At 38.9% G+C, this 23938-nt stretch overlaps 1 protein-coding gene across 1 annotated transcript in view; it reads right to left on the reverse strand.

Annotated features, from left to right (window-relative positions):
• The window catches only part of ERI3 (ERI1 exoribonuclease family member 3), a 299426-nt gene that overhangs the window by 243990 nt on the left and 31498 nt on the right, over positions 1 to 23938 (reverse strand). Inside the window, exon 3 of the mRNA XM_063297801.1 lies at positions 10354 to 10470. Coding sequence (XP_063153871.1) covers positions 10354 to 10470 — 117 coding nt within the window. The remainder of the gene's footprint in view (positions 1 to 10353; positions 10471 to 23938) is intronic.

The following is a 23938-nucleotide window of genomic DNA, read 5'->3' on the forward strand; positions in this document are numbered from 1 at the left end:
AGCTGTTCAGTCGGCCATGTCCCCAGCAGAAGTCTCAATCCATGATTTCTGCAATTATTTTGCTGCCCAGATTTCATCACTTTCTCAGACTTGTTTTTATTTTCCGATTTTTCAGTTTTGTTGTTTTAAATTGTGTAAGTTGCTAATATATTTTCAAAAGTGATTTATTTTCCAATTTAATTTCCTACTTTAGTATTTGATTTTTGGTTGCATGGCTGGCTATCAATTTATAACACAATTTATAACACAGGACTAATCTAATCTCCAGGGGATGATATTTCAAAGGGCAAGCATCGTGAGAGAAAAAGATCTCTTCCTGGGCCCCGCCAGATGACATTGCCTAATAGATGGGACCCAAAGCATGCCTCTCCTGCTGGACCAATGGGACAGGTAGATGTAACTGGGGAGAGGCAGTCTCTCAAATAACCCAGTCTCATGCCATGAAGGATTTTATAGGTCATCACCAGCACCTTGAAATGAACCCAGAAGAATACTGGTAATCAATATAGCTCACAGAACATAACTGTAAGATTATGTAATAATTTTCCATATTTGCATTATGGAAAAATTTCATTTAAATGATTTCCTTGAGTAGATTGCAATGAACTTAATCTTTATCCTACAATTCATGCATTTCAAAACTTTTTCTCGAGGTTGTTGATATTCAGACAACTGTAGCTCTGTTTCATTATTTTGAATCGGCTGTTCAAAATTTTCATCGGCTGCATCCAAATGGATGTTTATGTACTTCATTTGCTTCTCTAGCATATTTTTCTTTTCTGTATTCAAATCATTTTTCCATTATTTGAAAATGAATATGAAATGTCCTTGATCCATACCATAAGATCTTGTTCAGTGATATTTGCTTTTATTTTCTGAATTTAATTCATTTATTTCTGGAAACCTAAAGTTGATAGATTTGACTCATAATAGCATTTCATAATTTCTTCTCATTAACTGTCCACATTTTTTGCTGATTTCCTTCTAGTAGCTTTGCAGTTCCTTGTCCTGGTTATCTGGCAGAGCCACTGAGCTCTGTAACCCACTTGTCACCTGATACCCATGACCCATAACATCAGACACGGCCCTTCTTGACCCAGGCAACCACTAATCCAGTACAGAAATTTGTTTTCTAGTTTTCACTACTTGGAATGCGTAGTTGCTGTTGGTTCAATTCTCTCAGTTAAGGCCTGTCCAGTTTGGGAGAATGTCTATGGTACCACCAACACAGCCCACAGCTTCACTGAGCCTTAAGCCCTGCCACCACAACATATTTAAAGAAAAAGTCCTGTGAATCTGCAGAGGGTGCATACATCCATAATTAATATAAAATAATTACTAATCTTAAAACTACCAAATCTTAAATAGAGTAAGTTAAAATAGCTAGACATCACACTAACTCACTAGTGAGGTTAGTTTGAAAGGGAGACTAACTCTATTCCTCATCAAAGGTAAACCCTTCAAAGTAGGCTGGGTCTGGAAACAAGATTCCACAAGGACTGCTGGAACTCTATCATTTCAGAGTATAATACAGGTAGTCCTTGGTTAACGACAGCAATTGGGACCAGAATCATTAAGCAACGCAGTCATAAGCGTGACATCACATGACCAGCAGTTCCAGCAGTCCCAGTAGCCATCATTAAGTGAGGACTGCACAGGTCGCTAAGCGAGAACCTCATATGACAACTTCTGACTTCCTGCTGACTTCCCCGTTGACTTTGCTTGTGGGAAGCCAGCAGGGAACATTGGAAATCGCAATCATGTGACCATGGCTTACTTCAGCGTCATAATCACAAGCTGGGCACCAAGTGCCTGGACCACAATCATGTGACCGCAGAAATGCTGCAATGTCTGGAACTCCAAGGACCAGTCATATCTACCACTCATTCAGCGCTGTCGTAAGTTTGAACAGTGACCGAACAAGTGGTCATTATATGAGGACCACCTGTCACAGAATCTTGAAAGCCTGGCAGAGTTTCTCTCTCCCACATCTTATACCAAACAGAATCAAGGCAGGACAAACTTGAATTTCTTTCTCATCCCCTCCTGTCTTTCAGGACTAACCTGATGTTTATGTATCTGCCCTTGAATTTCTTCTTTAAGTTTATATCTTCTACATCAAAGGTACTACTCCAGAGAGTAATTAAGTAATCATTAATAGTTAATAGTCTTTGTATCTGTATTTATATTGTTGTAACTGCTGTTATTTAGTATTTATATTTATACTGTATTTATATTGCTATGACTGCTGTTATTGCTATAACTGGTGTTATTTAGGCAACAATCTCCTCTATCCCCAATCACTCCTGGACACAAAACATTTTGAGATTATTAGTGATAGATAAAAGGCAGAGCCTTTGGCACGGTTGTACTGATGGTTGTTGTTTGTTATCTTGGCTGCTGCTTTGTGTTTATTGTGACATTGTGATGTTGTCGGGATACTATGTTTTTTAACTCTTGTTAGCTGCCCAGAGTCCTGATGTTGAGATGGGCAGTCATATAAATTGAAATAAATAAGTTTCTGAAAGTTGACCTGCTGGTGTATGGACACAGTTCAGGGTGCTTTATATTATTTCTTTCCAACATTCTTACATAGCTGGAAAGAATAAAAAGACAAATCTCTATTCCCAATTGGCAGTATAAGTTGAGTTCAAGATAAAAATCTGATTAAAATTGCTAAAAATCTATTAATATAATTAAATGGGCAGGAACTACCAAAAAAAAGTGTGTTATCAGGCTGGTAGCTCTGCCCCCCCCCCCCCCACTCAACTGGCAGAAAATCTTAATGTTCATCCCACACTAACCCCTGTAATGCAAATTTATTTATTTATTTAGATTTAGAAGACCACTCAACTCCAAAATTACTCTGGGAGGCTCACGTAGTTAAAAATAAAAGAGAAAAAACAAACGCGAGAAGAACATGCGTGCTCAGGTAAAATCACCCAATTTTTTTTTTGAAAAAAGTATATTCTCATGTAATTTCTCTAGAATGGTAATACATAAATTTTTTAGGGATTTTTAAAAATTTTCTGGATGCTGATTCCTTATCAAGTCATTATTAGGTGGAATTTTAGAAAGAGTGGGGGAATGATCAATGTTATATTTCAAGAAAATAATTTCACGTTATAAAGTAATAGCAGCTGCCTACAGGCCTAACATACTCTAAAAGGAAAACAAATATGTAAGTTCATTTGTGTCCTGCTGCTTCCTTCTCTGTGCTGTACATTTCTTTACTGTTGACAGGACAGCTGTACAAACGCTTCAGATCTGGTTCAGAAGTACTTCAGAACATGCAGACGCAGCACCTATCTATGACTCATTAAAGTAGCCATGTAATCCTGGAAACAGATATGGCTGATTACTTTACAAGATAAATCTGAATTAAAAATGTTCCTTGAGTTGAGTTTCACTCCTTGTGAAATCACAAATAAGGCTACCATATCTGGACTGCAAAAATCCAAACAACTGCTAGATAGCAATAACAAATACATAACTATCTTTCCTGCCATCTTGTAGTCATCTCAATTTTTGCAGTCCAGATATGGAGCTCTATTCATGGACATGTCTAGATTATATTCTTGGCAACAGTATGGAAGTAATTTGCCACGGCCATCTTCCAGAATTTTTTTTCCAACTTTCCAGTTTAGACTACATTCCTGATAACTCTTAATGATTTTCCATCCATATTTTGAGATAGGAAAATTAAGAAATTGATCACTGGTATGTGTTTAAATTTGGACAAGTGATTCCAGCAATTTTTTGTCAGTCCCAATCCCACTCACCACAACTTTTTTAGAGGGGGATTTCTGTCAGCTGATTTCTTTGTTTTAATGTGTCCATTAGGTTGGGGATAGGAACTGTTACATATTTTACCCTAACCGTAGTGTAACATGGTTTTGAAATAAATAAAAATTTGTACTCATTTCAGCCTCTGCTATCGAAGATTTAATACCATATATTCACATCTATGCTTTTCTGGTGCCATGCAAAAATAGAAGTTCTCACTTGGCTTTGAGAGCAGTTAAGAAAGCAAGTCTGACATTCTTTCAGACATGGATAACATATATTATCAGAAAAGATATTATGCCTTCCAGATCCCCCTGTTGGCATAGTATTTCTAGCCTCATGAATGACAGAAGATAATTGTCAGGCTCCACAATCAAATGAGTTCTGAATCTTCTGATCGTGTTCGTCTGCACAGATGAGCCAATGGGTGTCAAGGAGGAAGATGGGAGGGGGGAATTGCAAGGAGTGTGAATCACTGTTGTTTGGGATGCCAGGGGGGAGTCAAGGTCGTACTGCCCAAGGCATCTGCTGCTGGTATGGCTGACCGTTAGAGGTTGGATGAGAAAGGAGGAGGGGGGAGTGGAGTGCTGGAAAGTTTAATGAGTGAGTTTAGGTGGGAATCTCTTAATCGTAGCTCTTCTTCTGATCTGTACACTAGTTTCAGTAAACCTGATTTCTGAATATTCCAATTGTGCATGAGTTGGGTCAATACCGGGACTGATGGTGTCAGTTCTTACATAAATTTGCGATTAATAGAACCTTTTAACTTTACTAAGAGAAGTTGCATTCTCTGAGGAAACTTTATTCCTAAGCTCTCCAAAGTCGTTCACTGATGGAATGGAGGGCAAAGCTCAACCCGAGCCAGAGGTGGTAGTAGATGATGGAGAGGTTCACAGCCCCTCCAGGGAACTGGCAGAGACTACGAGAGATAAAGGGGCAAAGGTCCAAGGGGGAAAGGCAAAAGAAAAAGGAGGAAAGGCGAAAGCCAAAAAACAGCAAGTAAGTCGACCACCTTCCCCAGAACCTGATGAAGCCTGGTTGGACTTTTGGTGTTGGAGATGGAAGAGAGGGAACACCAGCAAAGTGGTGCACCTGGCAGCAGGAAGCCAGAAGCCGGGAACTGATAAATGACAGATGCCTCGCTACAGTAGAACAGGAGATGCAGATCGTGACAAAAAGTGTCCAGTGTCAAGGAGGCGATGGATGGGCTGATCAGCCACCTGGTCCGAAAAGAGCAGGTAACCACACTTGAGAGCACTCAATCGATGTTGGAAGAAGTGGGAGCTTCGGATCAGGCCACAACCAGTGAGGACGAAGATGTCACACCAGGCAGAGCCGAAATGGGCGAGAGACGGGTGCGCATCCAGCCTGCCCCACGGAGAGCTAAAGCCAGAGGAAGTCCAGTGGGGTTCCGTGACCTGAAAGTGAAGTTCAGGGGGGATCGGAACCGAGTTGGGTCAATATTGGGACTGATGGTGTCAGTTCTTACAATAATCTAAGAACCATCAGAAAACCTGGATTCACCTTCTAGCTCAAGTCCACTCCAGCAAAATACATTTCTTACTCCTGCAGGGAATGAGAAGGTCATATTTTTTTCAAATAATTGAAGAAAGTTAGACAACGGAGTACAGTTGGTAAATTTGCCACAGCAGCTTTGCCTAGTGGAAAAGGAAAAGACAGAGAGCAGAGGACCAGGCAATCTCCAAGACAATGTTAACACCATGGATTTCCCTATGGCATTTATCAAATAAACCCTCGTATTTCTAATCCAAGGCAGTTTCCTGATACATAAGCATGTCTCTCTGGCATGCCATCAGGTAATCAGACCTGGTCCTTCTGTGCAGACAAAGAGATCTATAAAGCTTACCATTTATAAGTAGAAGTGCAAAGACAAAACCTTTTACTAGCATTTAGTAATACCAATCCTGTTGAAGAAACAGACTCAGAGCAAGGAGGGAGAGGGAGGTTACTGTAAACAGCTATTTAGACAAGAAACCAAAACCTTATCAGAACAGGAAGAAAATATGTACGGGAAAGAGGAAATCAAAAAATTGTATTTTTGCTTTGGAACTGAACCAATTGCATATGGCTCATATTGTCTGTTTTATGCTTTGGAGTGGTTTTTAATGATGAAAAGTTAACATATATTTATTTTTTGATTTGATTTGATTTTTAGCCCACTGTGATCTCAACAGACTCTTAGCAGTTTACATAGCAAAGACACAACAATACAGCTAGTCCTCAAGTTACAACCATTCGTTTGGAGACCATTCAAAGTTACAGTGGTGTTAAATGAATTGTACTTATGCCTGGTCCCTGAAGTTATAGCTGTTGCAGGGCCCCCATGGTCACGTGATCAAAATTTGGGTGCTTAGCAGCCCACCCACACTTATAACCACCAGGGCATTTCAACTCCGCCCACCCACCTATCTCCCCACATCTCTGCCTTTTTGGCCACCCTGCACAGCGGTACTCCTTGGCGGTGGTGCTAGGGCTGAAATAGAGGCCTGGGGCCTCCAGCAGTCTCAGCCAGCCACCATTGCCCCCAGGCCTCTACTTCAGCCCCAGTGCCGCTGAGTGCCACCTCAAGCCCCACACCGCAGCCAGTCACCTCAGTGCCACAGCACAAAGCCCCCACCACCCTGCATTCCAAAGGCCCTGCCATGCCCAGCTGACCATAGCCATCTTCCTTTTGTTGCTGACAAGGCGCGCCCAGCCCAGCCCTATGCGAGGCACATGCTGGCTATACCAGACCTTCTTGCCAAGGCTACTTGCACCATTCTCCAAATAGCGTGCCCCATTCTTGCAATGCTTTGGAAGGCCTCAGCTTTCCAAAGCATTGCAAGAACAGGGTGCACTGTTGGGGAATGGTGGGCATGCCATTCTCAAGATGCTTCAGAAGGCCTCAGAAGCTTCTGAGCCAAAAGGGTAGAGATTGGGGGGAGAGAGGTGGGTGGGGGGAGCTCAAGAGGAGGCAGTCCTTACACTACTGAGGCTCGGGGCTGGGAGAGACCAAGCCAGGAATGGCTTGAATTGGGGTGGGTCCTTGCTTAACCAGTGGGATTCAGTTAACAATGGCAATGGCGAGTGCTGGGATTGCCATTGCTAAGCAATGTGGTCATGTGATATTTTGCCTAAGACTGCACTGCTTAGCAAAATTCCAGCCCCAATTATTTTATGATTGTTGTTTTAATCAATTGCTGTAAACTGCCCAGAGTCCCCCGAAGGGAGGAGTTGGGCAGGGACAAATTGGATGGATGGATGGATGGAGATATAGATATAGATATAGATATAGATATATAAAATTATTGTCATAACTCGAGCACTACCTGTACAACAAAATAACAGTAACTCAAGACTTAAAACATAGATGTAAAAGATATAATACTCATCCACCTGCATCACTGCCCAAATGTCCTCCAGAAAGCATCTGTCTTCAGCTTTTTCCCAAAGCTGGCCAAAGTTGGAGCTAACCTAATCTCAAACGGGAGGACATCCCAAAAGGCCAATGCTACCACTGAAAAACACTGCTAACAATTGGATTCTTTGATCTCCTGAAAATGGGGAACAATCAATTGCCTCTCCCAACATATCACAACAGTCAGGCCAATTTCAGTGGATAAATGCATTCATTTAGGTAACTTAGAGCCAGGCCATAAATAAATATCATCTAAGAACTATGCTCATTTCTGGTCATTCTATAATTCACGTCAAAAGAACATCTGATTTCTACCCATATTTGCAGCTCTCATGAGTCACAACTTCAATGCCTTTTAAAAACTGTACAGAAGAGAGAATTTGCACAAAGTCAGCTTTTCCCATTATTATCAAATGCAATGACAGAAAGTGCCCTGTTTAATTTTTTCCAAGCACTGTACCTCATCACTAACGGATGTAAGAGCTGTGGGTTATATGAAATCTGGCAAGCTAACCATCTGTTTCTGTTTTAACATTCTCTCCATCTCCTGGATCACTTCCTGTTACTCTTTTCAATTCAGAAGACAACCATTGTCAGAATTCAAGTATCAAAAAATATTCTACATATATTGTAATAGTTACTGTATATGGCTTATAGCTTTCTACTGTATCAAAGCAATTTCTAAGATTGTAAATGCATGAAACAAATTTTTAAAACTACACCATTTCAAAAGTGGAATACTATGATACAAATTTCTGATATGATTCAAACAATTAAGCACCAGGCTTATGCACTCCTACTTCCCCACTCTCTTACTTTCAGGTGCAGTGATTCTGTCTCCTTTTTCCTGATTTGAAGTGAATTATAGTCTTCCTTTTAGTTAAAACCTGCAAGCTGTCAATGGAAGCCAACCTGGTAAGATTCCATTATTCCATTACTGGGTTAGACAATTTCCATTTCCCCTGCTGTGCCCTGCATGGTCCCAATGTCTTATCTAAAGAATTAGTCAAAAGTCTGGTCCCTACCCAGTATAGATTTGGAAGGGATAGACAAATCTTCTTGCATTACATTAAATTTCACCTTATTTCTTTTCAAACTAGCAAAAAAAGGAAGAAGAGAAAGGGTTATCGTATGTACAAGGAGAAGGAAATGTCCCAACCCAATTAATAATATGGGTCAATATTACACCTGAGCCCAAGCATTTTCCTTCTCACCTGTTTTTCTGTTTTGTGCTATTTTGTTTCCCATTTCACACAATTACTCCTTTCTAATAATAACTCATTACTAATACTACTAAAGTTACATAAAGAAACATGTAAAAATAGAACCAGTTTCATTTTGTTTTTAGGGATTTGCTATGTCATGCAAAAAAATCTGTTTAATTCTTCACAAATACAGCTTCCATAACAAATGCAGGTTGTCTCTTTTTCTATTTTCCTCCCTCCTTTACAACATAGTTTAGGAGGAGTGGGGGGGGGTCCCCTCATATGACTTATAGTGTCATGTTCATCGTTTCCATGTTCTGTATACATCGTAACGTTTCGCATGTCACTTTTCTAACCCGTGTTTGCGGGTTGGAAATTTCCAGCCGTGCCAGGCCGTAATCTTCTTACTGCAACTGTGGAATGTATGTTTGGGTTAGTGACTCTGTTCAAGGTTACTTTCTCAGGCCGATGTGGGTAACGGTTGCTAACACCTGGGAGGGGGTGGTTGCTAGGGGGGAGGGCGGGGCTGGTTTTGAAGCGAGGGTTTTTAGTTTGTATTTGGCGCGCTTCTGCTCATTCTCAGCTTTCTTCGTATTTGCATACTATTCTTTCAATAAATCAGTTTTCATAAAGAATCCCCTTGTGAGACTGAGTATGTCAGAATAGGCAATCATTACATATAGATTTACTTCATCAGATGTTTGTTTCAATTTTGATTTTTCAAATACTATTTATGCAATGGATTTGCTCAGGATGGAAAAGAGGCAAATTCACAACTGACACAAAATCCAGCCAATCATTGCTGTGGAAATACAGCTTCCATTGTGAACCAAAGAAGTTGTTTCTCCTGAGACCACGCAAGCGTACATGTACCAATGACGTCCCCTACCAGATTAAACTCATAGCCAAAATTACATTTGGACGCAAGTAACGCATTTCTCAGCCAAAAACCACTCCAACAACTAAGTTATAGATAACTGATTGTGTGCCATCAAGTTGATGTCAGCTCTTAACAACCACATAGATTTTCTCTAGGAGGATCCATCCCCAACCTGATCCTTCAGGTCTTCCGGTGGTGCACCCACCACCGCTGTAACAGAGTCTACCCACTTTACTACTGGCATCCTCTTCTTCTCTTACCTTCCACCTTTCCCAACATTATAGCTTTTTCAAGAGAGATTGGTCTTTGCATAATGTGTCAGACACATAATAATTCGAGCATGATCATTTGTGTCTTATGTGAGAACTCTGGGTTGATTTGATGACCATTTGTTTGTTTTCTTGGCTGTCCACAACATTCTCAGGAGTCATCTCCAATACCAAAGTTCAAAAGCGTTAATACTCTTTCTATCCTGCTTCTTCAGAGTCTAGCTTTCGTTTCCATAGTGTGTCACATGCCTGCACGATTCTGATCTTTGTAGGTATAAACACGTCACGGCATCTGACTATCTCTTCCAAGGTCTTCACAAATACCCTGCCAAGTGCTAGTCTGAAGTGAATTTCTTGACTGCTGGTTTTTAAAAAACTATTCAAAGCTGATCCTAAAAGGCAGGAACTATCCATCACTTCAATATTTCCTTGTTCACAGGAAGTAAGCAGTATCAGGAAAATAATTCAAAAAGTGGGAGTAATATACTGAATGCAGGTATTGGGGTGGATGGTAACTTGAATCTGGCTGTGCAAGATATAATTTCAGTCTTGCAGTGTCTACAAATTCAGTCTTGTAGTTCGTTAGTTTCAACTTTGTTAAAATCATAGCTGCTTAAACCACTGAAAATATACTGGAGTCTAGATACCTAGTTATATAGTTTTACTGTAACTAAAACAATGAACACACTTAGAGACTTAAACAACTTTTATAGCAGGTAGAACTGCCTGCATTTCAGATCCCCCTAAAGAAACTGCAAGGCAACATTAAGCTCTCAGAAGAAGAAAGAGTTTTACCTCAGTGCAGAAAGGTGTGAGTTGTGGATGGACCACTGGCTGCACATACATGTGGAAGGTGGATTCAATCTCCATTGTCCTGCCATTTAACTTCAGGATGGGGAATTCAATTATCTCCTACAATAAAAAAAAATCACACATTAGCCTAATTTAAATAAACAGCTATGCAAAAAACTAACAAGTTAAACCCAGTTCAGGGAAACCCTGTATAATAAGTGATGCCAGTCAGGATAAGAACAATAGCTTGGATTCTAAAAATCTACTAGTATTCCACTCAATAAACAGAAGGTTTTCTTCATCCCATGAAACAGTTTAGTACTTCTTGAAAAAACCTTCATATGACACTTTCGTTAGTGTTGGAGACTGCAGCTAGAAAGATATAGAGTAACATTGATACCACATATAAGTTAAATTGCCTTCTTATAGTGGTCTACTGAACAGTTCTGAGCCATAATATGTAATTTTAAGAATCTCATACTGGTATTCAACTATGTTAGTCCATCAGAAGAGATACAACTGGTGAAAGATGGAAGACTGGGAGGAAGAAAATAAAACTCTTTTATAGAATCTCACTCATACAACACTGAATGTCAGCCTCAGTGTTCTTCCTACAAAGATGGACAAGTGTTAAATCTATGGTGGAATCTGAGAAGATAAAAAATCATCCTCCAGTCTAAAGTATATATTGTAGCCTTAAGACTCTTCAGAGCACTGGGCCTTTTTCTTATTAATTCTTCTACTTTCTCCAGGTTGCAAAGGTACCAAATATTGCTGCAGTATATGCAGATATCAAAAAAAAAATTAAATATGCAAATTAAAGTTTCATTAGCTATAGTAATTAAACATACTGTACTTATTAATTTAGGTAGCACCATCCATTACATAAAGCTTTAAAAAAGACAGTTGAAAGGCCCCTTGCCCAGCTTTTACAATCTAAGACAGTATTTCTTAAGCTTTTTTCTCTCAGGACCCCTTCCCACTTTTAAAAATTATGGAGGACCCCCAAAGAGCTTTTGTTCTTGGATTTGTTCTTTGGATCTATAATCCAAATGTATGGATTACATTTGTCAATATTTACCATACAGGTAGTCCTCACTTAGCGACCACAATTGGGACTGGCAACTTGGTTACTAAGCACCCATTATATATACTGTATAAGCTCACAGACAATGTGAGCTCACATTGTCTTAATTCTTAAGCTTGTCTTAAGCTCACAATGACGACATTCCATCATAAAACATGTACATATTGTGCATGAAATGTGTACAGATGCACACATTTCAAACTTAAAACATGTTGATATCATGTTCACTCTGCAACTTTTTAAGAGAAACTTAGAATAAGCTTTGAGTGTAATTCTATTCCCACCTTTCTTTCCATACATTACCTTGTACATGACTATTTTGGTGACAAAGTTACCCGATACAGGAAAAGAGAAATATCAAAAATTCAAGTACTTCAATCATCAAAAATAAATTTAAAAAATTATAGTGGTTTGTTAATAAGAAATTTAAGCAAATCCAGCTATGATGGGTCTGGCTATTATTAAAATATACACATGAAATTAGAGTGGAAAAAAAACTACCCAAGGAATAAAAACAATAAAATCCTTTGTCTCTTTCTCCCCACTCCACCCCATCCCGAGTTTAATGTAACAGGAGTGACAATTTGCTTGGTGTCTTTAAAGGATAATTTGTCTGTGTTATTTAATAGAGAAGCATGATGCCGGGGCTCTAGAGTGCAAATGAGCCTACTGAGTGATAGCCAAGCATCCAGCCTCTCAAATCACTTGTGGAAGGAAGAGAATAAAAAAAATTGCTTTTTAATATTCAAAAACAGTTTGCAAAATTTAATCAAAGCAGAGCAAAAGCTAACATTTTTACCACTTTGACATTTTTATTAGTGCTTTCATAAATTTTTAAAACATGAATAGAATTAGTTTAAAAACAACAAAACTGCCTGAAAACATCTGGAAGAGGGGAAAAAAATAAGCTTTAAAAAAGAAACTCCTCTGCCAAGCAACATTTGCATCTTAAGAATCTAACTCCTGCAGCAGAAAGAAATGAATTCAGCTTTGGGGTTCTCACCATACCACTACTATACAACATATAAGTACAGACACCATCCTTTTTTAAACCATGGTTTGTTGTCTATGTCCAGGTTGACAAAGAAACTAAATTGTAATGGCTGAATTCACACTATGGACTAAATTATAAACAAACAATACTCAACTTAGCGTGGCATATTACCCCAACTATAATTCAACCATAGTCTCCTTTTTGATAAAATGGAACAATGAGGGATGGATGATCCCACTATCAGATAGATTCACAGTTGGTTGAACAACCATACTTAATTAATGAACCTTAATGGATCTATGTCTATATGGAGAGAAGCATGAAGTGGGGTACCTCAGGGTTCTGTCCTGAGCCCAGAGCTCTTCAATACTTTTATAAATGACTCAGACAGGGGGATAAAAGAGATGCTGAGCAAATTTGCAGACAATACAAACCTGGGAGATTGTTAACACCTCAGAAGACCAGCTCAAAGTTCAAAAGGATCTTGATAGACTTGAACATAAAGCCTTTCCCAATAAAGGGTGAAAAATACAGGGCTCTGTACTTAGGTTGGAAAAAACAGATGGGCAACAAGTACAGTTCAGGCAATACCTGGCTCATCAGTAGTACTTGTAAAAAGCATTGGGGTGTCCTGGTGGATCACAGATTAAGATGAGCCAGCAGGGTACTGCAGCTGCCAAAAGAGCCAGATGCAAGACCCCCATTGAGCCTATCTGCTATAGTGATAAACACAATCTCTGCCTCATGCCCAGGCCTGAACCCTAACTGAAAAGGGTCCAAATAATCCACTTCTTTTAGAATGGATCCCAACCACATGCTCAGCTAAATCCTAACCACATACTCAGCAACCTTACCTAAAAAGACATCAAGTATGCCCAGATTCAGCAAGGACCTCTTACAGACAGGGCCACCACAGCAGTTTTCAAGGCTGCTGGCATAACCCCCTCACAAAGAGAAGCTTTTACATCTCTTGAATCCAGGTTAACACACACACCCAGTTCCATGTAAGTACTAGGAAGGGCATGGATCAAACCCACAAATGACTAGTATCATACCAGAGAGCACCCTATCTACTTCCTCAGAGTCTATAGGCTAAAAAAGAATCCCGGATAACCAAGCTAGATGTTGCCTCAGTCATCGCTGAAGACTCTGACCAGGAGGAGTTAAGAATGAGCATATCTGAGCAACTTTGTTGGAAAAGCATTAAGCAAAACTGTTACAGCTGCCAAGATCTTCCTGAACATTCCTTCCTTATCATAGACAGTAGAAAAAATGTAGGGGACTATAACGACATGATATTATGATGAAATACGCAAAGACCTAGAGTTAGAAAATCAAAGAGGAAGAACACGAACAGCATTTCTCAAGCTGAAAGAGCTAAAGAGAAAATTCAAGCCCCAAGTTGCTATCCTTAAAGATTCTATGAGCAATACATTAAATGATGTGGGTAGTATTAAGAGAAGATGGAAGGAATATACAGAATCACTGTATAAAAAAGAGCTAGTCGATGCTCAGCTATTTCAGGAGGTACTGTAGAATATGATCAAAAACCATCAGTCTGAAGGAAGAAGTTCAAGCTTCACTGAAGGTATTGGTGAAAAACAAGGCTCCAGGAATTGACGGATTACCAATTGAGATATTTCAACAATCAGATGCAGCAGTGGAAGCACTTATCCTACTATGTCAAGAAGTTTGGAAGACAACGACCTGGCCAACTGACTGGAAGAGATCTGTATTCATACCCATTCCAAAGAAAGGAGATCAAACAGGATGTGGAAATTATCAATTTCATTAATTTCACATGCTAGCAAAATTTTGCTGAAAATAATTCAACAAGGTTTGCAACCTTACATCGACAGAGTACTACCAGAAGTCCAAGCTGGACTTAGAAGAGGACGCAGTACGAGAGATATCATTGCTGATGTCAGATGGATCTTGGCTGAATGTAAAGAATACTGGAAAGATGTTTACCTCTGCTTCACTGATTACGCAAAGGTGTTTGACTGTGTGGACCATAACAAGTTATGGTTAATATTACGAAGAACAGGAATTCCAGAGCACTAAATTATACTCATGCGGTACCTGTACACGGATCAAGAGGCAGTCGTTAGAACAGAAAACAGTGACACCAAGCGGTTCAAAATTGGAAAAGATGTGCAGCAAGGTTGTATACTTTCACCCTACTTATTCAATGTGTACACTGAACAAATAATTTGAGAAGCAAAAATGTATGAAGAAGAACGGGGTATCAGAATTGGTGGAAGACTCATTAACAACCTGCGATATGCTGATGATACAACTTTGCTTGCTGGAAGGGAAGAAGACTTGAAGTACTTGCTGATGAAGATCAAAGATGGTAGTCAGCAATACGGATTACACCTGAACGTGAAGAAGGTGAAGATACTCACAAATGGACCAATAAACAATGTCACAATAAATGGAGAAGAAATTGAATTCATCAACAATTTCTATCTACTCGGATCAACGATCAATGCCAAAGGAAGTAATCAAGAGATCAAATGAAGTATTGTGCTGGGAAAATCTGCCATCAAAGACCTATCTAAAGTTTTCAGAAGTAAAGATGTCAGATTAAAAACAAAGGTGTGTCTGACTCACTCCATGGTCTTCTCAGTTGCCACATAAGCCTGGGAAAGCTGGACTTTAAAAAAGGAAGATAGAAGAAGAATTGATGGATTCGAATTGTGGTGTTGGCGAAGTTTATTGAAAATACCATGGACTGCCAGAAGAACAAATCAGTTTTAGAAGAAATACAACCAGAATGTTCCCTAGCAGCAAAGATGACTAGGTTTAGACTCTCATACTTTGGGCACATTGTCTGGAAAGACCAATCACTTGAAAAGGACAGCATGTTTGGTAAAGTTGAGGGCCAGCGGAAAAGAGGAAGACCTTCAATGAGATGGATTGATACAATTACTGCAACAATGGATGCAAACATTGGAACAGTCAGGCATATGGCGCAAGACCAAACAGCATTTCGTTGTTATACATAGGGTCGCCATGAGTCATAAACAACTCGATAGCAACTAACAACAACAACAACAAAACAACATGAAAGTCTTTGTGGGAGATGTAAACAAGATACTTCTATTTTATGGTTAATCTTTAGTTTTGCCACAAGAACTACACTATTCAGGTATAACCTGAAAATTTCCACATTCTATGATTATAAAATCTAGACGTGTGATGGATTATAGTAACACAGCTGGTTCTCAGGAAGGAGGGAGCACATTCCAAGGAGGGGAGCAAGACAAAAGACAACACAGCCTGGAGATGGACCGTGGGAAGAGAAAGAGACTCAGAATAGCTACGCCCTAGAGTCTCCCAGGTTATATCATTTAGGTTAGAGTAGTATAGGTTTAGTCTGGCAAGATTCTGTCTATATGGTATAAGCAAATAAAGAACTGGAATTTGGCTGGATTGTGTCCATGTCATTTCTGAACTACACCTGACAAGAAGCCTCTATTCTTTATAAACTATACAACTGCTGATCAGCTCAAAATGTAAGGAGATATGGAGATAACTCCTTGATGAACTGAATAAACTACCAATATTTAAAAAAAAACTGGGTTAAAGCAAATTCGGCTAGAGTGTATTCCACATTTTAGAATCCAGTCCTTCCAATAAATACATACTTTTGTGCTATCTTCCTGGACTCTAGCTAAATCAATTTATGCATATTCATTGTTGAAACATGAACTAGTATATTTGTCATGAGTAAGGATGGCGAGCAGGGGGCTCCCATCCAGACTGTCAAGCGCATGCGTAGCACTGATGAATTGGTCAGCCATTCAAAGAGACACAGATCGGGACCGCCTTAACCCTTGGGGGTTATATGTCTGGGTTTTCCCACGCTTCTTCAGTTTGTTAGGATTCCTGTTAAGTACTAGCAATAAATATTAGAGACCAGTTCCTTGTCTCAGTGTGTTTCCTGGTTGTTAGGACAATATTGTAGTAAATTACCAATGTGTAATCCAATAGGTGCAATGTTGCAGATATCATGGGTATTACTAAGGCTGGTACTCTAAAGCCTTGATTGACCACATCCATGATGAACAGTTGAGGTCAATATGCGAGGCCCTATTTGTAAACAACCATGGCATATGAAAGATTGTGACTTGGAATTTATGCGGAGTATATAGTAAAAAGCATAAATTATTTTTTTTTTAAAAAGATGAGTGATTTGTGAAACTAAAAGAAAAGGGAAAACTCTAAGAAAAGTTATGAAGATGGTCTGATCTTGTGCAGTTGATAAATATATACATGGGAATGAAAGTATAAGTCCAGTTATGAATGAAAGGGCTAAAATGTAAGAAAATATAAATTTATGTAATCTGGATACTTGTGAGTGTGAATAGAAGCATTCATAACTTGGTGACAGTTCCATGTTACAGGTAGTTCTCAGTTAACAATCACTCATTCAGTACCATACAAAGTTATGTCAGCCCTGAATGAGTGGTACTTATGACCAGTCCTTGAAGTTCCAGCCGTTCCAGCCATCCCAGCATCCCTGCGATCACATGATTGCACTTACAGTGGTTGCAGTGTCCCGCAGTCACGTGATCACCATTTGCAACCTTCCTTGCTGACTTCCCCCAAGCAAAGTCACTGCTGTAAGTCGCTCACACTCCCACAGCTTGGCTAAAGACTACAGGATCCCAGGGATCCCGTACTCTGTAGCATGAGTGCCTGCAGCACCCCCCACACCCATGGCAGCCGCCTGTGCACCCTCCCTCCTGGCGGCAGCTTTGTGCAGCACCATGGTGGCCACCTGTGCATCTTTTCTCGCCTGGCAGCAGCCACTCCTGACCCTGCCACACTCACACCGCAGCAGCGACTTACCCACCCACTAGCCTGCTTGCAAGCCATCTGGGATTTGCAACCTCCTGCTGGCTTCCTCATTGACTTTGCTTGCTCGAAGCTGGCAGGAAGTTGTGAGGAGGTCCTCTCTTAAAGACCCACGACCCTTATTGAACAATGGCAACAGGGTCTGGCAAGATTGCCATTGCTAAGCAACACAGTCACATGATATTGCACTTTACAACCACATCACTTAGTGATGGAAATTCTCATCCCAATTACAGTTGTTAAGCGAGGACTACCTGTATAATCCACTGATCTTTTTGATAACTGATTTTTTTGATAATAAAAGATTCAGGGATATATTTTCGGAAAAACTTCGTAATCTTCTGAATGACTGCACTCCTAGAAAAACAATTATTTCTGGGTAATATGAATAGATAGGTGGGAACAAGATGAGAGAGGACAGAAAAATTGATTAGGTCAATTGAAGACCCAAGAATGAAAATTTTGATTGTTTGATGAGTATCTCTTTAAATTAAGGTCTCATTCTTTCCAATATATTGTATGCTTTAAGCATTAGGTTTATGCATGCATACACATGGCAAAGGAATGTATCAAAAAGTTTGATTGATCTGACTGAGAAGTAGCAAAGGATACAAGGGTAATCAGAGATTCTGAATGTTGAACAGACCATCTGGTAGTAACAGGACTGGGTTTTGGAAGAAAATATAATAAGTGAATGAAACAAGAGTAAAAGTAGAACAACTTTAGAAAGAGAAAGTCTGATTTCTATATGAAAAACATTAAAAAGTATATTAATTTCCCAACAGAAGGAATGGAAAGTGGGCATAAGGAAAAATAATGTAGAAGCTGCTTGAAAAAGAGTGAAATGAATTATGTTGCAAAGTATGTTGAGTTATCTTAAGGGGCACTATGAAAAAGGATGTTTGGTGAAATGATGAAATGAAAGAAAACACACATAAAATAGAATGGTTGCTGCAAAAAAATGAAGACAAGAAAAATATACTGTATAATGTTTACAGAGAGAAAGATTTTGCAAAGGATGTAGTCAAGGAGAGCAAGGAATAGTCTAAAAAGCCAGAGGAAAAAGGAGAGCAGTTTTTATAGAAATAAAATACTGTTTAGGAAGTAGGTAAAGAGGGCTAAGAGAGCCAGTTTCGTGTAGTGGTTAAGGCACCAGGCTAGAAACCGGGAGACCATGAGTTCTGAGTTCTAGTCCCGCCTTAGGCACAAAGCCAGCTGGGTGACCTTGGGCCAGTCACTTTCTCTCAGCCCTAGGAAGGAGGCAATGGCAAGCAACTTCCAACAAACCTTGCCAAGAAAACTGCAGGGACTTGTCCAGGCAGTCTCCAAGAATTGAACACAATTAAACAGATTAAAAAAAAAAAAGAGGGCTAAACAAGAAGCCTCCAGAGTGGAGTGAACAGAATTAAGAATAAACATGATGAAAACATTTTGGATGAAAGTGAAGAATGCTGGAAAGAGTCTGTTCAACATTTATATGGGAACAGTAGTGATATGTCACAGAGTGAAACTGAAATAAACATTCTAAGTCTTACTGCTCAAGGGAAAACACTGACAAAGGGAAAGGTAAAAATGTTCTAATTATGTTGAAAAATGCCATTATTTCATTATACAAAGGCAAACTTTTAAAACTACAAAATTTGTTAAGTCTGCTGGGGAGGTACTTGGTGGAATTCTAACTGAAAGGGAACAAGAACTGACAATGAACAAAATTTGGGAAGTGCAGAGTTGCTATATGCCAGGAGGTGTTGTTTAGGCCAGATTTTTGCTGTTCAGCATGACATTAGAAATGTATGATTACAAGAAAGAAAATTTACTGCATACTTGTTAAATTAGAGCAATTGTATGATAAAGTCAATAGATGTGAGTTATGGAACACCTTGTAGGAACATGAAGGTGAAAGTCACATGCTAAATGCTGTAAACGTAGCAGAAAAGTACAGTAAAACCCTGATTTAAGAACTTCTATTTACTAGTCTTCAGTTGCAATGGGCAAAATTCCATCCAGACATGCTTATTGTATCTGAAATAGTCTGAACAATTCATTAAAAATCCTTTCCATCGATTTATGTCTTTACATACCACGCTAAGTATGCAAATGGTGTAGTAGTTAAGGTGTTGGACTGGCACTGTGGGAGCTCAGGCTCTAGTTCACCCTTAGCCATAGATATACACTGGGTGATCTGGGCCAGTCACACTCTATCTACCCTACCTACCTCATGGGAGGATGAAATGCTAAGTACACTAGCGTGACTTCCACAACAATAGGCAGGAGATAAATCTATCAATTGAAGAAGTGAATAAATTTATATCATTGCATCAGTTTGATGTAAAATTATGTAAATTGATAGAAATGACATAAATTCAGATTTCAGTCATTCAAGGGTGACAAACATCCCCTCCCCCCACAAATCAAGGTTTTACTATACAATGATTACATTCTATGTTATCGTATAGATAGAATGAATGAGGATTGAATTGCAAAACAAATATGTAAAGAAGAGTGGACCTATCAAGAGAAAGAAGACAGAAAACCATGGATAGATGGAGTTGATGAAATCCTCAAAACTAGAGCACTGAGAATTTTTAAGAACAAAATATAAATTTTATAAAGAATTCTCAGCCATATAGATTCTATCTCATTTTTATTCTTATTGTATTTATTATATTTATAATTGTCTTGAATTTTAACTCTGTTTTTATTGTAAACCGCCCAGAGTCCCTCCTTTGGGGGGGAGATGGGTGGTGATACAATTTGATAAATAAATAAATAAAGTTATGGATATGATGGAAGCAAAGGTGGTTTGCAAGGATAGAAAAGTATAAAGACATATAAGTGAATAGTGTTGATATAAACTCGTTTTAGTGAGATTTCCTTTTTCTTCTTTTCTCTTACCTTCTACTTTTAATTTATTTTATTTACTACTGCTTACTCTTTTCCTCCTCTTTGCATAACACTGTTTATCCAAAAAGGCTATAATATGATGGATATGTAATTTATGGGTGGATGGACTGAATTCAAAAGCAAACTGAAAGCCAATCCAGATCACAAGACACTAACGTAATATGATCATATCAATTAGTCCCTGTTAATTTTACTACTTTTTTTAAAATCAGCTGCATTTTTTGAATTGACCAGTTCTGAATACTTTTAGGTCAATACACACAATTGTGGAGATTTGCAAAGTGTTGCTTATCAAAATTAAAAATGTAGACATTAAGTGGAGACATTACATCATATAATTATCAGTATTACCACCAATTTACAAAAAAAGTGCATTCATTCGTGAATTCAGCACTAATTATATGAATGAGAAGCCAAGACCCAGAGTTCTCAAGGCCGAGGTATCAGTTATGTCAACAACCAACAACTGCTCACCTTCAAGGTCATGAAGCAAAGGGCAAAAAAACCACTGAAACATGGGAAATGCAGGAAAACGAAACAATGGATTTAAACTGCTATAGGCATAAGAGGGAACTCCAAGAGATAAGGCAATAAACTGTTTAATATGGCTTCATTCTAGTTGGCAATAAATTTATTCTTATTTTTATCTAGCTGCATCATGTTGAATATATAAGAGAATTCAGGCTAGTCTGAACGTAGCAGGTTAGTAAAACTGTGGAAAATTAGGGAACAGAGATTTACTGCTAAGTCCTAATTCAGGGATCCTATTGAATGCCTCTTTTTATTGACGTTACAGATATGCTATCAAAAATTATTTTGTTCCTTATTGAAGTTTAGTAGGATTTGGAACACCTGAATAGGTGTTGTGATATACTACAGCCAAGGAACATTCCACAAAGGGGAACAATTATATATGACATAGTCCATAGTCTATGGACATAGTCCACCACCCTGCTACAAATCTATTGTTTGCAATCAGTCCCCATACAATATACATCAGGTTATGCGAAGGATTTACCAGTTCTGAAGTTTCCTTTTAGACTATTACCAGCATACTTTCATTTCTTTCTCCTCCTTACCAGATCAACTCTGTGTCATAGCTGCCAAGCAGCTTTGCGTTATGAAAACAAATGAATCCATACATGAAAGAAGACAAAGAATGGAGCATACAAAACACCCTCAAGAGGGCAAAAATAAACCAGGTAGATAAAATAAAGCAGTGAAATGAAAAATTCTGAACATTTTATGACTGTCCAAATTATGAAAGCTACAGGACTAAAAAAAACCCTACTGTATAAGAAATCCAATATCTTGGGGGAAAAGATCAACTTATTTTCCACACCCCCATTATTTCTTGGCTTTCCTGTTCAGTTTTTCAAAATGAGAAGACCTTCCCAAAAGGTTGGTCTCCTAGTATTCCCGTGGGGATGGATTGGAAGACAACAGCTTTCTTCTTCAGTCTCCAGCAATGTTTGCAACTGATACAAGCCCTATGAAATCAGCATCATTGCTCACTAACAATGTTAACTAGCCTTGCAATGAAATGTAACCTGCAACACTCTGTGGTATTTTCCATTTAAGCTTCCATTTGGAGAGCAAGAGCATTTGGGCAGCGCGCCGTCCATCCAGATAATAAAGACAAGTGTTGGGACCTTTAAAGCTGCCATTCATCTTATGCCTTTATTAAATTCAATTTTCCAAAACCCATGATACATCATGAAATTAGGAGCTGACATTCCTGCGGAAACAAAAGTATCTATCAAACATAAAGAGGAAAAAAGCGCTCCATTACCCAGAATTTATGGCTTAAAGCCAATGTGTTCCCACTTTTTTACAACCATATGGTTTGTTTTAGATATCCCAAATGTTATTACAGACCTAGAATTTCATTAGAAGCTATTATGAAATGGTAAGCACTTGCATACACAGCCAAATAAGCTGAGTTTTGGAGCACATAGATGCAAACGGACAACCTACCCACTTTAAAGTACTACAATGCATTTATATTGTCAATCAAATTCAAGAAATAGATGGAAGAGAGGATTTTCTAATAAGGGAGAGAGCCTGAATGTCCACATACAGACATTCTGATGAGTGAAAAGACTCATGGGGAGGGTGTTATGAAAATTCTAGTTAAAAACAAATACAACAAAAATGTGTTTGAGACAATTTGAACATTAAATTCATAACTTAAAGAGTTGGAAGGGCCACTGAAACCATTAGGTCTACCCTATTGTTTCCTCCCTCCTTCCTACAATCCAATATACCTTTACTTTTCCATCAACCCAAGTTTCTGTTTTTTAACCTTTTTTTTAAGTTTGCCCTTCAGGTATAGTTCATGTCATGCTTTTGTCAGATAATCAATCAGAAAAATATTAATATGTTTTCTGGCCATACCATCAATTGTGAACTAATAATATATTTTCTTGGATTAGTTTAGCAATCCTTGACTTAAGGGACCCCACGTACTCTTCAACTATAGGTCCTAAAAAATAAGTTCAGCGCATTATACTTTGTACTAAATTACCCTCTACACTAGTATGCTGTTACATTTCTAGGGTACTTTTTGTCTCCTCTACAGATAATAAAGTAAGTTCATTACAAAATGAACAGAAGAAGTTGATACAAAATAAAGACCCTTCTCTAAGATGATAGAAACAGATTTAGCTTTGTCTATCACCAATGGACACCAATGGCAAGAATATACAGAAGACCTGTATAGGAAGGATAACAATATCGGGGATAGCTTTGACGGTGTGGTCAGTGAGCTAGAGCCAGACATCCTGAAGAGTGACGTTGAACGGGCCTTAAGAAGCATTGCTAATAACAAGGCAGCAGGAGACAACGGCATCCCAGCTGAACTGTTCAAAATCTTGCAAGATGATGCTGTCAAGGTAATGCATGCTATATGCCAGCAAATTTGGAAAAAACAAGAATGGCCATCAGACGGGAAAAAATCAACGTATATCCCCATACCAAAAAAGGGGAACACTAAAGAATGTTCAAACTATCGAACAGTGGCAGTCATTTCACATGCCAGTAAGGTAATGCTCAAGATCCTGCAAGGTAGACTTCAGCAATTCATGGAGTGAGAATTGCCAGATGTACAAGCTGAGTTTAGAAAAGGCAGAGGAACTAGGGACCAAATTGCCAATATCCCCTGGATAATGGAAAAAGCCAGGAGTTTCAAAAGAACATCTATTTCTGTTTTATTGACTATTCTAAAGCCTTTGACTGTGTGGATCATAACAAATTGTGGCAAGTTCTTAGCGGTATGGGGATACCAAGTCATCTTGTCTGCCTCCTGAAGAATCTGTATAATGACCAAGTAGCAACAGTAAGAACAGACCACGGAACAACGGACTGGTTTAAGATTGGGAAAGGAGTACGGCAGGGCTGTATACTCTCACCCTACCTATTCAACTTGGATGCAGAACACATCATGCGACAAGCTGGGCTTGAGGAATCCAAGGCTGGAGTTAAAATCTCTGGAAGAAACATTAACCATCTCAGATATGCAGATGATACCACTTTGATGGCTGAAAGCGAAGAGGAACTGAGGAGCCTTATGATGAAGCTGAAAGAAGAAAGTGCAAAAGCTGGCTTGCAGCTAAACCTCAAAAAAACCAAGATTAGGGCAACCAGCTTGATTGATAACTGGCAAATAGAGGGAGAAAATGTAGAAGCAGTGAAAGACTTTGTATTTCTAGGTGTGAAGATTACTGCAGATGCTGACT

Source organism: Candoia aspera, chromosome 3, assembly GCF_035149785.1.
Source record: "Candoia aspera isolate rCanAsp1 chromosome 3, rCanAsp1.hap2, whole genome shotgun sequence".
Lineage (NCBI taxonomy): Eukaryota > Metazoa > Chordata > Lepidosauria > Squamata > Boidae > Candoia > Candoia aspera.